At 40.5% G+C, this 15,336-nt stretch overlaps 1 protein-coding gene and 1 long non-coding RNA gene across 2 annotated transcripts; both read right to left on the reverse strand.

Annotated features, from left to right (window-relative positions):
* Positions 1–1,446: 1,446 nt before the first annotated feature.
* Positions 1,447–2,734, reverse strand: LOC125374446. The gene is made up of 2 exons (XR_007218596.1): positions 2,056–2,734; positions 1,447–1,975 (listed from the first exon to the last, which is right to left on the reverse strand). It is a non-coding gene; the product is annotated as an uncharacterized LOC125374446 (long non-coding RNA).
* Positions 2,735–7,403: 4,669 nt separating this feature from the next.
* Positions 7,404–14,004, reverse strand: LOC124137831 (neuferricin-like). The gene is made up of 4 exons (XM_046504300.2): positions 13,520–14,004; positions 11,216–11,356; positions 10,184–10,370; positions 7,404–7,801 (listed from the first exon to the last, which is right to left on the reverse strand). The coding sequence occupies exons 1-4, from the start codon at positions 13,857–13,859 to the stop codon at positions 7,588–7,590; spliced, it is 882 nt and encodes a 293-aa protein (XP_046360256.1). The 5' UTR covers positions 13,860–14,004; the 3' UTR covers positions 7,404–7,587.
* Positions 14,005–15,336: the final 1,332 nt, after the last annotated feature.

The following is a 15,336-nucleotide window of genomic DNA, read 5'->3' on the forward strand; positions in this document are numbered from 1 at the left end:
GGATACGATGACATCCATCAACCACGTCAGCGAGTCGGACCACCCGTTCCCGTTAGTCGCTTCTTACGAAAGTCGCGGTCGGCATGAGAGCATATCCTCTATTTCTTAGGCTCATTTGAGCGCAAAAGAAAGTTTGAGTAATATTGTGATTCACACAACGACCTTAGCTTAATGCGGCACCGACGTTAAGACGCAAGACGTTTCTAAGACATGGTTTCACAATAGTCGTCAACGTCTTACACGTGCATCACTTTCCTCCCACATCAAGCTAACACGCCATGATGTAACAGAAATACCGTTCAAAGAGGCATTAAACCCAACTCATTCACTCAAGTTGAAAGTATGGCATCATTAAGTTGTCAATGAGCAAGGCAGTATTTGTAAGAAAATGGTACTTTTATTTCAACAGGCAATTGATTGTACTCATTCATGTCTCCGATCGTACGTCAATTTTACGGTTATACTCTTTTCCAAAGGCAGTCGTTGTTCAAAGTATCTTTTCAAATCGGTCGCATGAGTATTATCAGTCGTAAGTCGCTTAAATATGAGCAGATATCAAACTCACTTACTTCTGTAATGTAATGTAATGTAATAATTTCATAGTGTAAACGGTTACATCGGATTAAGCGATGCCAGAGATCCGATAATCGAAAAACTATTCAGAGGGCTAACAAACACTTACTTGAGGGCCTATGGACAAACATAGATGTACAGTAAACTACGTATATAACGAACACGCTTATCTTAACGAACACTCGTTGATAAAAGTGGCAAAAATCCTCTGCATGCCTCGGAATTTTTCCACTTTTATCAACTCGTGTTGATATATTTGATATCAAAAGACACTCGGGTGAGATTCTCTATATCTTGAATATTTTGTTAATCTGGAAGTCACTTAGAGTAACTGGTTGATAACGTCAATACACATTCAAAAGAATATCCCTTGATACGATAATCTTGAATATTTTGCTAAATCCGGAAGTCACTTGGAAGGCCACCATCTGGATAAACGAAGTTTTATCTGTATATAAACTAAGTCAAAAAACGAGGATTTCATTTTATGACTATAGTTAACCTGTCGTCGCTGGTGCGTATTGCAACACACACCCTTCCAATTGTGTGTTTTCTTTAACTTGTGTCTTCATATATGAGACCCGTGAAGATCCGGGGTAGAATAGGTCTTCAGCAACCAATGTTTGTCGTAAGAGGCGACTAAGGGATCGGGCGGTCAGGCTCGCTGACTTGGTTGATGCATGTCATCGAATCCCAATTGCGTGGATCGATGCTCATGATGTCAATCACTGGATTGTCTGGTCCAGACTCGATTATTTATAGACCGCCGTCATATAGCTGGAATATTGCTGAGTGGGGCGTTTAACAACAAACAAAAAACAAAAGAATATATAACAACTGTGAGGTGGAAATAAACACAAAAAAACGTTCAGATATATTGTTGTTATTTATCTTCCTTGGCTTTGACCTTGTAAAGTTTGTGGAGAAAAGCAATGTTACGGATAACACTATGAATGAGAATATTGTACTTGTATCTATGCCACGAAACATACCATAAAACAATCAATCATTTGTCATCACAACTACATATCACGTAATTGAAAAACACTGTCATCAATCATGACATCTGGCATAAACTGTGGTCACCATAGTCGGGGGCACGTGGGTTCCGGGAAGACATCAAGATACTGCACGTACGGTCAATCATCAGAATGTCCAGTCAAATCAGTTGGTACCCAATCAATCCCGGGGGCGTCCAGTCAATCACTGAGGAGTCAATTATCAATCGCTGGGATGTCAAGGACGTTAAAATTATGGCTTGAAAGTCAATAACTGAGACGTCGATCTTGGGAGTCATAAAGTCTGACGTCATTCTGGTGGAAGTCCTGTCAATCGCTGAGACTTCCAGTCAATCACTGGGACCTCCTGTCAATCACTGGGACCTCCAGTCAATCACTGGGACCTCCTGTCAATCACTTGGACCTCCAGTCAATCACTGGGACCTCCAGTCAATCACTGGGACCTCCAGTCAATCGCTTGGACCTCCAGTCAATCGCTGGGACCTCCTGTCAATCACTGGGACCTCCAGTCAATCACTGGGACCTCCTGTCAATCACTGGGACCTCCAGTCAATCACTGGGACCTCCAGTCAATCACTGGGACCTCCTGGGACAATGAGCAAGTGCAGCTGTCCTATTAAAGGGACATAACTCCATTCACAAACACTTTCAAACGCTCATAAAATAGTTCACATTTCAGGTGGTCTTAAAATAGTGTAATCTGAAATTCCTTCATTGCATGGGAACAGCCCTGCAAACAAGGTGTTTTGATCACAGATAACAGAATGATCAGTATATACAAAGTAACATAATAATAGCATGCTTCATAAAACAATGATATTATGTTTTGATAATAAAACAATAAAATATTAATAAAACACACTGTGCAATGAGCAAGAGAAGTTGGAGCATAAATCAACATTAATATTATTTTATGTTGATATTGAAGTCTAAATGACAATTTAATCCAACATATCAAAAGCAGTAGTTAGTACATCAGAAACATGTGTCAATTTTGTTACAGGATTTAGATTTGACTATAAACATGATAAATAGACTCATTAGTCTTTGAAAGGCATTTGGAAGTGATACATATAAGGAAGAGAATATATGGATGTCAACTTCTTTATTATGAGTGAGTGAGTGAGTGATGTTTGGTTTTACGCCGCTTTTAGCAATATTCCAGCAATATCACGGCAGGGGACACCAGAAATGGGCTTCACACATTGTACCCATGCCGGGATTCGAACCCGGGTCTTCGGCGTGACCAGCGAACGCTTTAACCACAAGGCTGCCCCTCTTTATTATGAGGAACACAAGGTTTCGGAGTATATGCTTACTCCTTCATCAGGTGAATGCACATACTCTGAAACGTTGTGTTCCTCATAATAAAAACGTTAACATCCATATATTCTCTTCCTTAGACTCATTAGTCCACGCAAAATATAATTCCATTATTCAAGCCTAGCTCGGCAAGGGAGGAAACTGGATTTTCAAAGTCAGTTGACTCCCTTGACTCGGGAAGATGAACATTCAATCTCTGACAATCTGTATGCTATCATACTGTTTGAAAGAAGAGAAATTCAAGGTTTACAACATTAGGTCTATTTCTAACCACAAACCAACATATCTCATTACAACACAGACTTCTACCCGCTGTCTGACACTGCCCGCTATTAAAGGCATATCGACTGTGTTGTCAACGTGTCAACTTGCTGGCTTACACACTTTGTGTGACAACAGACTTGGCTACCATTGGAAGGTTAGATTGGATTGGATTGTTTGTTGTTTATCGTTGCACATCAGAAACATGACTGATTAATTATTATGCAAAGCACTAATTGCATGATCATGATTTGGTTTTGTTTGTTTGTTTGTTGTTTAACACCGCACACAGCAATATTCCAGTGATATGACGGCGGTCTGTAAATAATCGAGTATGGACCAGATTTTCCAGTGATTGACATCATGAGCATTGGTCCACGGAATTGGGATACAATGACATGCATCAACCAAGTCTGCGAGCCTGACCACCCGAATCCGTTAATCGTCTCTTACAACAAGCATAGTCACCTTCTATGGCAAGCATGGGTTGCTGAAGACCTATCCTACCCCGGATCTTCCTGGGAATCATGATTTGGCTTAGATTATGTCCACACTTGATCTTTGTACTAACTGCTGAGAAGGTTCTACAAAAGATCTTAGTATTTGAAAAAAAACATCTCAGTGAATATCTACACCAATGAAGGTGATGAGATATTCCAGCGCCCAAATCCAAGACCATTTTTTGCTCTCAGCTTTAATGTAACAACATCGGTACATGTAACTTTGAACCATATAATGCAAGCTCTATCAAAATATCTTGAACAAATTCAGATATTTAGACAATCATATGATTTGGTTGGTTTGTTGTTTAACGCCGCACTCAGCAATATTCCAGCTATATGACGGCGGTCTGTAAGTAATCGAGTCTGGACCAGACAATCCAGTGATTGATATCATGAGCATCGATCCACGCCATTGGGATCAATGACATGCATCAACCAAGTCAGCGAGCCTGACCACCCGATCCCCTTAGTCGCCTCTTACGGCAAGCATGGGTTGCTGAAGACCTATTCTACCCCGTAATCTTCACGGGTCGACAATCATATGATAACTACTCATTTCCCTGTGGCTGTCAATAACTGTTCAGTATTCATGGACCTACATACTTGTATATATGTATGAGCCCACCACCAAAACAAGGACATGATAACCAAATACTTACAACAGGTGTCATAGCAAGAAAAGAAGTATCACAGCAAACAATGTTATCCTGTTTGAATAGACCATGATATGCATGACATATGAGGTGAGGTAACTAATCACCGCTACATTTCTTGCATATCACTCCCTGAGATGCAAAGTATATGTGCTGTGGTTTCATATACAAGCCAAGGGAGATAATTCTGTGCCCCATGGTTCATTACTCAAAAAGACTTGGGAACGGAACTGATCAGAATGTTGATGTGAAACACCTGACCACGTTGGGTATAACATTCAACATCTTCCTGAGGCAAGGCAGTTAACTGACTTTAAATGACCAGTTTCCACCCTTGCCGAACTAGGCTGGAATTTTGTGGCTCAATTGTAGTGTCACAAGTGGCTATTACTTGTTTTGTCCCTTCTATGTCTCCCCGACAGACGAATCATATCCCTCACATATCTCTTGCACACTTCAAACATAACGGCAGCGCCCAGTCAAGACCATTTAATTGATAATAAAGATCTTTATTGTAATAAAACGGGTTTTACCTCGCAAAGTGCATCAAATCACTTGAGCACCTTGATTAAAGCATGAAATGATTTGGAAAATATCTGTCGACGACCACTTGACGGTATACATGATAATAAAGATCTTTATTGTCATGATTGTAATAAAACAGGTTTTACCTCGCGAAGTGCCTCAAATCATTTGGGCACCTTGATTCAAAGCATAAAAAGATTTTAAAATATCTGTCGACAACCACTTGATGGTACACATGATAATAAAGATCTTTATTGTAATAAAACACGTTTTACCGCGCGAAGTGCATCAAATCACTTGAGCACCTTGATTAAAAGCATGGAAAGATTTAGAAAATATCTGTCGATGACCACTTGACGGTACACATGCTCTGCAAATCCTGCAATCAAACAATCAATCAGCTATTGCCATATTGTTTATGCATGTCGGATGTTGATTTTGTTACATGATTTTGATTTGACCATAAATAGACACATTAGTCCACGCAAAATATGATTCCTTAATTCCAGCCTAGTTCGGCAAGAGTGGAAACTGGATTTTCAAAGTCAGTTGACTCCCTTGCCTCCGTTAGATGAACATTCAATCTCTAACAATCCATATGCTATCATACTGTTTGAAAGAAGAGTCATTCAAGGTTTACAACATATCACAGCATATCATATCAGGTCTTTTTCTAACCACAAACCAACATATCTCAATACAACACAGACTTCTACCCGCTGTCTGACACTGTCCGCTATTAAAGGCATATCGACTGTGTTGTCAATGTGTCAACTTGCTGGCTTACGCACTTAGTGTGACAACAGACTTGGCTACCATTGGAAGGTTAGATTGGATTGCATTGTTTGTTGTTTATCGTTGCACTCAGCTATATAACAGCACCCTGTAAATAATCAAGTCTGGGAAAGTCAGTGTGAGTGAGTTGGGTTTAACGCCGCTTTTAACACTATTCCAATTATATTAAGGCGTGTCAGCTTAATGTTGGAGGAAAGCCCGGAGTGATGCTGGTCTCGGACGTTTATCACTTCGGTGAAACCCACGAGCACGGGTATGGTGCTGACAAACCTAGAAACATAACCCGGGTGAACCGGGATTCGAACCTACAATCAAAGGTTTCTGGCGTGCCCAAGGGGCGCAACTCTGCACAGCGAATCGCAGCGCCTTCGACGACAAGTCTGGGAAAGACAATCATGAGCATCAATCTACATTACTGGGATACAAGGACAAGCATCAAACAAATCTGACAAGCATGGGTTGCTAATGACCAATTCCAACCCCGATCGTCACAGATTGGAAGACAGTGGAAAGAGACTTTGAGACAATGCCTATCAAGCATTTCTGAACCATGATTGCTTAGCACAGGCTTTCTTAAGATATCTGTTTTGCAAAGGGATCATGTTAATTTCTTCAACATTTTAAATTAAAAACATCTATATAACGACAGTCTGTAAATAATCAAGTCTGGACCACAAAATCCAGTGATTGACATTATGAGCATCAATCCACACAATTGGGATACGATGACATGCACCAACCAAGCCTGACCACCTGATCCCAATAGTAGCCTCTTACAACAAGCATAGTCACCTTTTACAGCAAGCATGGGTTGCTGAGGACCTATTGTACCCAGAACTTCATGGGTTGAGAGATCCTAAACCAGGGAGCAAACACTAACTTAATAACTTATTAAGTCACCAACAAGGTTTGAAACAATCACTGACTATGGGTAGTAATAGCTATTTCATCTGCAGCATCATGATAGTAAGTTATGTATTGCATGGATAATCGTTGTCAATCTAACATTCAATCAATCAATCTTTAGTCATGATACTGATGAAGACAAAGACCTCAGTACATTGTCTGGGGTGATTGTCACCCAGTCAGTTACACTGACTCAAGACCTACCTTAAAACCAAACCTTTACTGTTTCTTGTGACCTATGTTTTGTTGGTTAAAAGTAGTCTTGTTAAAGCCAGAGAAAAAAAATTAAAAAAATGAGGTCTCATTTTTCTTTTAGGCTAAAAAAAAATAATCGTCTTGGTTCTCAGGCACCGCCCGCATCATCATTAAGTTCGCCGCACATTTCAATTTTATTTCCATTTTTAAAAACAATACAAAAAATCGTTGAATATTCCAAGCCCAACGGTAGTCAAATACTGTATTCCAATATTTTACTCATCAAGGAATACATTTATGTAGGAAGGCCCTTTCCCAGGTTGATTGTACACAATTGTTTATTGATTACATAACTGTTTACTGGTTACATACTAGTTTGAATGACCCAAAAAAAAAAACACCACCCACCCGTACTATTTTTCAAAAAACATTGCCTGAGAACCAATTCTTTTATTTTTTTAAGCCTAAGTTTAGTTTTACTGAAAACTGACCAAAATGGTATGAATACAAACTACTTAAAACAAGTTAAAGAACACCCACAATTGAAAGACTGTGTGTCATATGAAGAAATTGTAACTTTAACTTCTTTTGAGTAGCAAAGCCAAAGGTCATAGTTTACATATTCAAGCATGAGTTTTTTGACTATCCAAATACAGCAGACAATATGATTTTAATAATAAGATTTCAATTTGTTATTTACAATGCTTGATGGTTTCATTTAAAAAACAAAAAATATCTTTGTTGCAACAGATTGTAACCATGGTATCAGAATGAACCAACCAGATCCGAATATAAAACATATGAAATTGTGGTCCCTAGCACCGTCCATACCCATCACCTGACGATGGCACAAGTGTGGGAATTCGGATCACACTCAGCATAAACCTTGAAGCGAGGGTTGTCCAGGTCGCCACGGTTTTTATGATCCTTAAGGTCAGGGTCATCGGAAGGAGGACCTGTTGTCCGGACACAAGCACATCTCATGTGTTGTCGTCCTGGTTCGTGAAACTCTCGTGGAACGCCCACCCAGTCTCTTCCAATGCCGCCACTGAAATGTACAACAGGTTTTTAGTTACAACATGATATTGCCAGAGGAGGCTGAAGAATCGGACTGAGGAATTGGAGATACAAACAGTGAGTGAGTGAGTTTGTTGTTTAACGTCGTACTCAGCAATAATCCAGCTATATGACGGCCGGTCTGTAAATGATCGAGTCTGGACCAGACAATCCAGTGATTGACATCCTGAGCATCGATCCACGCAAATGGGATACGATGACATGTATCAACCAAGTCAGCAAGCCTGACCACACGATCCCGTTAGTCGCCTCTTATGACAGAAAAGATAAAGTGCATGCACCTTCAACCAGGCTTTCGCTAGCTATTGTGATTGTCAGCGGCAGATATACGATTGAAGCATTAGTAAAATATCAAGTAAAATATCAAGTAAAATATCAAGGGCCAGATTTTAGCAGCGCTCTGTGGCAGCAAATAAGTTAGAGTTATCTGCCTCTGTGTAAACAACTCAAACATGGCAGGCTTGATCATAGTCTGTGTTTCTAGAAGGCTGGCTGTGCCTGTACAAGGACAGCATGATGGTGGTTTGAGGCCTATAACTTGCATCTTATGTACTTGCCAAGTGTGGATGTGATAGCTGTACAATGTTTTATTTATTCTTGCTTAATGCCGCACTCAGCAATATTCAGCAATATGACGGCCGGTCTGTAAATAATCCAGACTGGACCAGACAATCCAGTCCTTGACACATAATGACATGCATCAAGCAAGTCAGCAAGTCTGACCATCCGATCCCGTTAGTCGCCTCTTAAGACAAGCATAGTCACCTTTCAGTGCAAGCATGGGTTGCTGAACACCTATTCTAACACAGATCTTCACAGGTTGATCCCTATCTGAAATCACAGACTTCCTGCTAAGCTATTCTCGATTCAAGAAGCAGGCTTGTTTCAAGACAGTGACAAATTCTGAACCTTCATGAGTGCATTTACATTAATTCGAGTACCTGTCACTTACTGCTGCTGCCTGTTACTGGACCAATTGTATTGCCTGTTTGGATTGTAAAGCCAAAACCATGTGTTTCCATACATTTTAGTCATTACCCATTGGACATGTATGGTCATTTCCTGATATCACAAATAAGTTCTTAAAACCAGGGGAGGTCGGGTAGCCTAGTGGTTAAAGCGTTCGCACTTCACGCCGAAGACCCAGGTTCGATTCCCGACATGGGTACAATGTGTGAAGCCCATTTCTGGTTTCCCCCGCCGTGATATTGCTGGAATATTGCTAAAAGCGGCGTAAAACCGTACTCACTCTTAAAATCAAATTCTGGAATAACCTTTGCATTTCAATATGGAAATAACCTCATAACACAGTGTTTGACACACAAAAATTTGTTGTCCGTCATTGGAACACGTCTAATAAATTGTATACTAAAGTCTTGAAGATTTCTGTTTAATTTTACATATCCAGTTGGCCACGATGGGCCTGTGTCATGCTTGTCATTCTTGTCATGCTTGTCCTACCACGTCCTGTACCTTTCCTGCTCATCAGGGGGCACCAGTGACCCAGTCGTCTAAGGCACCACAATTCTCTGTGCAGAAACCTATGATTGTGGGTTCGAATCCCGGTTCACCCCGATTATATTTCTAGGTTTGTCAGCACTATACCTGTGCTTGTGGGTTTCACCAAAGTGGTTTATTTAACAAATATATATCAGTCAGTGAACAATTATCTTTTTATAAAACAACACTCAGTAACAGTATATGGGGTTTCAATCCCTGAATAGTTCTGTGTATAATCCTTATTATCCTAGACTAACGCTTAGTCTCTGAAAATATATAACTTTGATAGAAACAAGAAACTACATTTAAATTGAAAAGGAGCCCTATTGTGATGGGAGATTCAGAAGCTGAACCTGTGAAAAATCTAGGCTTGCTACATTTAGGGCTACAGCATTACAGTAAGGGCTGGGTGCAAGGGAAAAACATGACAAGCTTTGATACAACTGAAATACTGTTGCATACACTGACTTGACAGGCAGTGCATATCAGTAGGAAAGTAATATGACATGACGATACAGTTCAAGTAAAAAATAAAATTGGGTCTAATGTAAAAAGGGGGCACGGGTGGCCCAGTCATCTAAGGCGCCGCGATTCCCTATGCAGAGTGCGTCCCTTGGGCACACCAGAAACCTATGATTGTGAGTTCGAATCCCGGTTCGCCCCGATTATGTTTCTAGGTTTGTCAGCACCATACCCGTGCTCGTGGGTTTCACTGAAGTGGTAAACGTCTGAGACCAGCATCACTTCAGGCTTTCCTCCCACATTAGGCTGAGACGCCGTGATATAACTGGAATACTGTTAAAATCTGCGTAAAACCCACTCACTCCTGCACATGACACGGAGAGCTACATACCTCTGATTGGTGCACCACAGCACTGTCCCTGTATCCTGGGACCACTGGGAATTGCATGGTGGGAAGCGTTTGGTCTCTGCCTCTGCTTTAAGCTGGCTCTCTTTTGCTAAGCGCAGCTGTTCCTGATAATACTTCAGGTTCTCTGTAGGTTGGCCATTCCAGTCATAGAACTCTCCTTGTAACTTCCCTGCAAACAGTTGAAGGTGAGGTGAAATGGGGTTTAACATCACATCCAAGATTATTGCACTTATATAGCCACATGCATGCACTTATTGTGTATGTGGCTGCTTGTACTAGTCCGGACTGATGCCGATTAATAGTGCCAGCCCACTGATATACCATGCCGCAGTTTAACATGAATACCCCACTCAGACCCAGTATACTGACTCCGAGCCGACCGGTCCTTCTTTTAGCCCCTTAATGTCGAGCACCAGACAGGGTAACAATAAGTACCATCTTTTAACATATTTTGGTACGATGCAGCCGGGAATCAAAACCTTGGACCTTCCGCTCTCCAGGCAGATGCTTAACAATTAGACCACAGAGGCGGTGGCAAACAGTTGGACTGGATGGTTACCGCTATATCTTTATTTAAAGATAAAAATGAATTAATCAAATACCCAAATAGCCAGTCTGGGTGGCCTCTTGAAAATGATAATTTTCAATTCCAACTACAAAACCAGTTATTGTTTCAAACATGGTCAACGAAATGCATACCAAATGTTTTTGCATGCCCTGTGTATTGGTGTCAATGATCAATGAGGGCTTTACAGATTCCTAGCTGTTGTTTTTCAAAATGAAATAAATACAATTACCATGAATATAATTAACTATTTATGCCTTTCTAAAGGTGAGTTTGCACTTACATGATACCAAAAAGGGCATAACTGTTTACAAACAGATCTGAAATGCTCTAACTAATGTCCAACACAGTGTTATGGATATTGACCCATCGAAAAGACGCATAAACAAGAGGTCACCTTGACTTATAACCCAAAAGAATTAATTCAACAAATGGAGTGAAATTCTCACCTATACATTTGTAATCTTTTCCATAGAAGGTCTGCCATCCATCAAGCCCGAGCAAATCAGGAAGTTTGAGACCTTGGATGCTTTCAACTAGTCCTTCTTCATTGAATTCTCCTGTAATGAATGCTCTTGTTCCATCACGACCTGTGTAAAAAATATAACAGATGCATTTCCTTTTCCTTCCTCACCATGTTAACATGATCTAGTGGATACAGTGGCTGCCTGGAGCTTGATGTTATGTTGGCAACATCAAGATGTAAATATAAGTATTTACATATGTGTTGTTTGTTTGCTGTTTAATGCACCAATATTCCAGCTATATGACAGCAGTCTGTGAATAATCTAATCTGTACCAGACAATCCAGGGATTGACATCATGGGCATCGATCCACGCAATTGGGATACAATGACATGCATCAACCAAGTCAGCGAGCATGACGACCCGATCCTGTTAGTTGCCTCTTACGACAAGCATGGGTTGCTGAAGACCAATTCTGCATTGTTTGATAGGCATTACTTAGAAGTTGATGGATGACAAAGTAGACACAATTTATGGATAACAACTTCTTTAATTACTGCAAAGGCAACGTTTCGGTATAGATCCTTATACCGTTGTCAAGCAAGACTGAATGATGAACATGGTACAGAAGTTGTTATCCATTAATTGTGTCCAACTCTAAGCTGGTTTACTTACAGATGTGAGCTGACAAGAGTCAGATGTATACAGCATTATTTTAATACTATTGATCAGTGAGTGAGTGAGTTGGGTTTAACGCCGCTTTTAACAGTATGTCAGTTAAATCGCGGCATGTCAGCTTAATGTGGGAGGAAAGCCCGAAGTGATGCAGGTCTCAGACGTTTACCACTTCGGTGAAACCCACAAGCATGGGTATGGTGCTGACAAATTTAGAAACACAAACGAGGCGAACCGGGATCCGAACCCACAATCATAAGTTTCTGGTGTGCCCAAGGGCCGCAACTCTGCACAGCAAATCACGGCGCCTTAGATGACTGGGCCACCCATGCACCCTACTATTGATCAGAAACTTCATACACATTGATAAATTTGTGGTAGGAAATTATGTTAACTATAGCATTTCAATCTGTCATAATCATATAGATGATATTTCATTTCTCTGATGGTGACATTGATGACAATATGTATCTATTTGATTCTTATTATTTTAAAATTTTAACAAACAGTTTAACATGTTCAGTGACACGTTATTATCATGATATGTTTACATAATAATCTGCAGACAAACAAAGTAGTCGAATAAGGCAAGACTGCAGTGTATCGGGCGCAGCTTAAAGGGTAACTGGCACTTGCTGCAATGATCTCACATGCCTCTTCGATCCTTGGGCTAGTTGTGTAAGGGCAGGTTACCCCTAACTCTATCCTTATCCCTTGGATCCCTCACTGATCAAACACCCCTTCATCATGTTCATGATCCTCAGGTTTCCTAATGTATGTACTTATATGACACTAGCCTCCATACACTCGGTGTATGCTCAAATCGCTAACATTATTACCCAAGTTAGTGGATCAGATGTTCATTCTCAGCTCCCTGAGGAGTATACAACCCAAGCTGCCTAGTCAAGCGCTAGAAGGTTAACAGTCGCAACCCTTTGTTACGGGTAGGTGAGGCATATTTAAAAAAAGTCTATTGCCTAAGGAGACACCACATTTTGTCATTGTGGGGCAGGACTGAAGGCCTAGAAATTCTCAGGAGTCAAGCTGCCAAATGCAGTCACCCATCCAACTACTCTCCACAACCAATGTTTATTCTGATTTGTCACCTGTGCACTGTGCACAGGACCACATGCCACCACTTAGCCTTACAATCATGAGGGTCAGTTCTGAGTTAGGTATGGGTTAGCTTTCTCACCTCTTTTAAAAAATTAATCTCATTTGAGGAACATCTGTACAATTTTTATCAACTTTCAGTAAGAAAAATGGCTAATGAACATGAGCATCAAGGTAAACAACCGGGTGCTGGTCACCATGATCACTGGGTACGGGCCCTAATTATTTGTCATTGCACCAGGATTGACCTTTCAGATCAACTCAATATGATGTCTTAGCTTCAAGCTGGCAGCACAAATTCGATCCTCTGCATGGCACCAATTGAAATTAAACAAAGTGCACCCGGTAAGGTGCAGTACTCTCGGCAATAGTGTCACAGAATTTAAGATAGACAACATTGACAAGAGGGTCTTTCCCATGGATTTGGGAAACATAAGAATATTTTTTATATATCTAGTATTGTGCAAATTCACGATTTGACAACTAGGCTGAATGATTACCAGCAAATCCATGATAGCCCCCATCTGGGCCATAATGTTTCCTTCCTTTTGTCACATCGTATACTTTTCCCAAAACAGCCAGGTAAATATCGCTTCCGTCTTTTCCAACGTATTGAGTCAATTCCGATTTTGAAAATATTCTCTCAGACGTTTTTGATTTTCCGCTGGAGAAAAGTTTTGACCTCGCAAAGGATATACCAGTTTCTAACACATTTCTTGCATATTTGGGAATGTATGATTTTACTAATTCTTGGTACGGCGTCAGCTGTTCAACTTCCACCATCAAAAATACACTGAAACAACACGTCAATATTGAGAATATGAATAAACATTTCCCCATTTTGTCTCAACAGGTCGTCAGCAATTCACGATTAATTGGAAGAAACACGCATACAGCTCATACAGGTGTGTACGCGCAACTAATTCCCACAAAATGATTTATCCTGGTTCTCAGATAAGACTAAAGCATAAAGTTGATAGAGGCCGCCATGATGAAAATGTAAAATTGTAACTTCCGATATTCAGGTTAATACGAAACAAGTGAAACCTAAAAACGAATGCGGAATTCTTTTGAGTGAGTGAGTGAGTTGGATTTTACGCCGCTTTTAGCAATATTCCAGCAATATCACGGCGGGGGACACCAGAAATGGGCTTCACACATGGTACCCATGTCGGTAATCGAACCCGGGTCATCCTCCCTTTTTTACGTCTTATGCGCATTGGCCCCCAACGGAAGTTACAAATACACAAATATCCCAAGTGGAACACCCCCTTTTGAAAATCCTGGATCCGTTCCTGTTTATTATATACAGTAAACTACGGTTATAACGAACACGCTTATAACGAACTGAAGGATATAACGAACTACTTGTTTGGTCCCGACTATTTGCTGTAGTTATGCTGTATATATGCTTATAACGAACTACGGTTAAAACGAACTAAAATTAGTAGTCCCTTTGAGTTCGTTATAACCGTACTTTACTGTACTGTAAATAGTGATATATGTGCAATGGACATGTACAGTTTTTTACGAATGTGCGAATGTATGCCATTCAATTTCACATTGATGTGTTGCAGTCAGAAAAGTGACGACTGTCTATATTTGTTTCCTTGCAGTATAACGATAAGAACAAACTGACATTCTCGTGACGATGATTCTCCGCCATACAAACTCAGAACAGTTGTTATGTTTTGGGATTGTTTTTGTTGTTAACGCCACATTCAGCAATATTTCATTTTCCCAAGGCAGGGGTGTTATCTATAATCGGGTAACTCCCTTGCCTCGGAAAGATGGCAATATTTCAGCTATTTGCGGCCTGTCTAAATAATCTGACTATAAAAGTCGTGAAATCATCTTCCAGAGGCAAGGGAGTTTACTGACTATAAAAGTCGTAATATCATCTTCCAGAGGCAAGGGAGTTAACTGACTATAAAAGTCGTAATATCATCTTCCCGAGGCAAGGGAGTTAACTGACAATAAAAGTCGTGATATCATCTTCCCGAGGCAAGGGAGTTAACTGACTATAAAAGTCGTGATATCATCTTCCCGAGGCAAGGGAGTTAACTGACTATAAAAGTCGTAATATCATCTTCCCGAGGCAAGGGAGTTAACTGACAATAAAAGTCGTGATATCATCTTCCCGAGGCAAGGGAGTTAACTGACTATAAAAGTCGTGATATCATCTTCCCGAGGCAAGGGAGATAACTGACAATAAAAGTCGTGATATCATCTTCCCGAGGCAAGGGAGTTAACTGACAATAAAAGTCGTAATATCATCTTCCAGAGGCAAGGGAGTTAACTGACAATAAAAGTCGTG

Source organism: Haliotis rufescens, unplaced genomic scaffold (genome assembly GCF_023055435.1).
Source record: "Haliotis rufescens isolate VD_foot unplaced genomic scaffold, xgHalRufe1.0.p SCAF_57, whole genome shotgun sequence".
Classification (NCBI taxonomy): domain Eukaryota; kingdom Metazoa; phylum Mollusca; class Gastropoda; order Lepetellida; family Haliotidae; genus Haliotis; species Haliotis rufescens.

Bases quoted from the DNA above. Each gene is read 5' to 3' on its own strand.
- LOC124137831 (XM_046504300.2), bottom strand. From the start codon at position 13,859: ATGGGGAAATGTTTATTCATATTCTCAATATTGACGTGTTGTTTCAGT. The intron at 11,357-13,519 runs GTAATCATTCAG...TTTTTTACACAG, and splicing joins GGGCTATCATGGATTTGCTG to GTCGTGATGGAACAAGAGCA. The intron at 7,802-10,183 runs GTATGTAGCTCT...TGTACATTTCAG, and splicing joins CTGTGGTGCACCAATCAGAG to TGGCGGCATTGGAAGAGACT.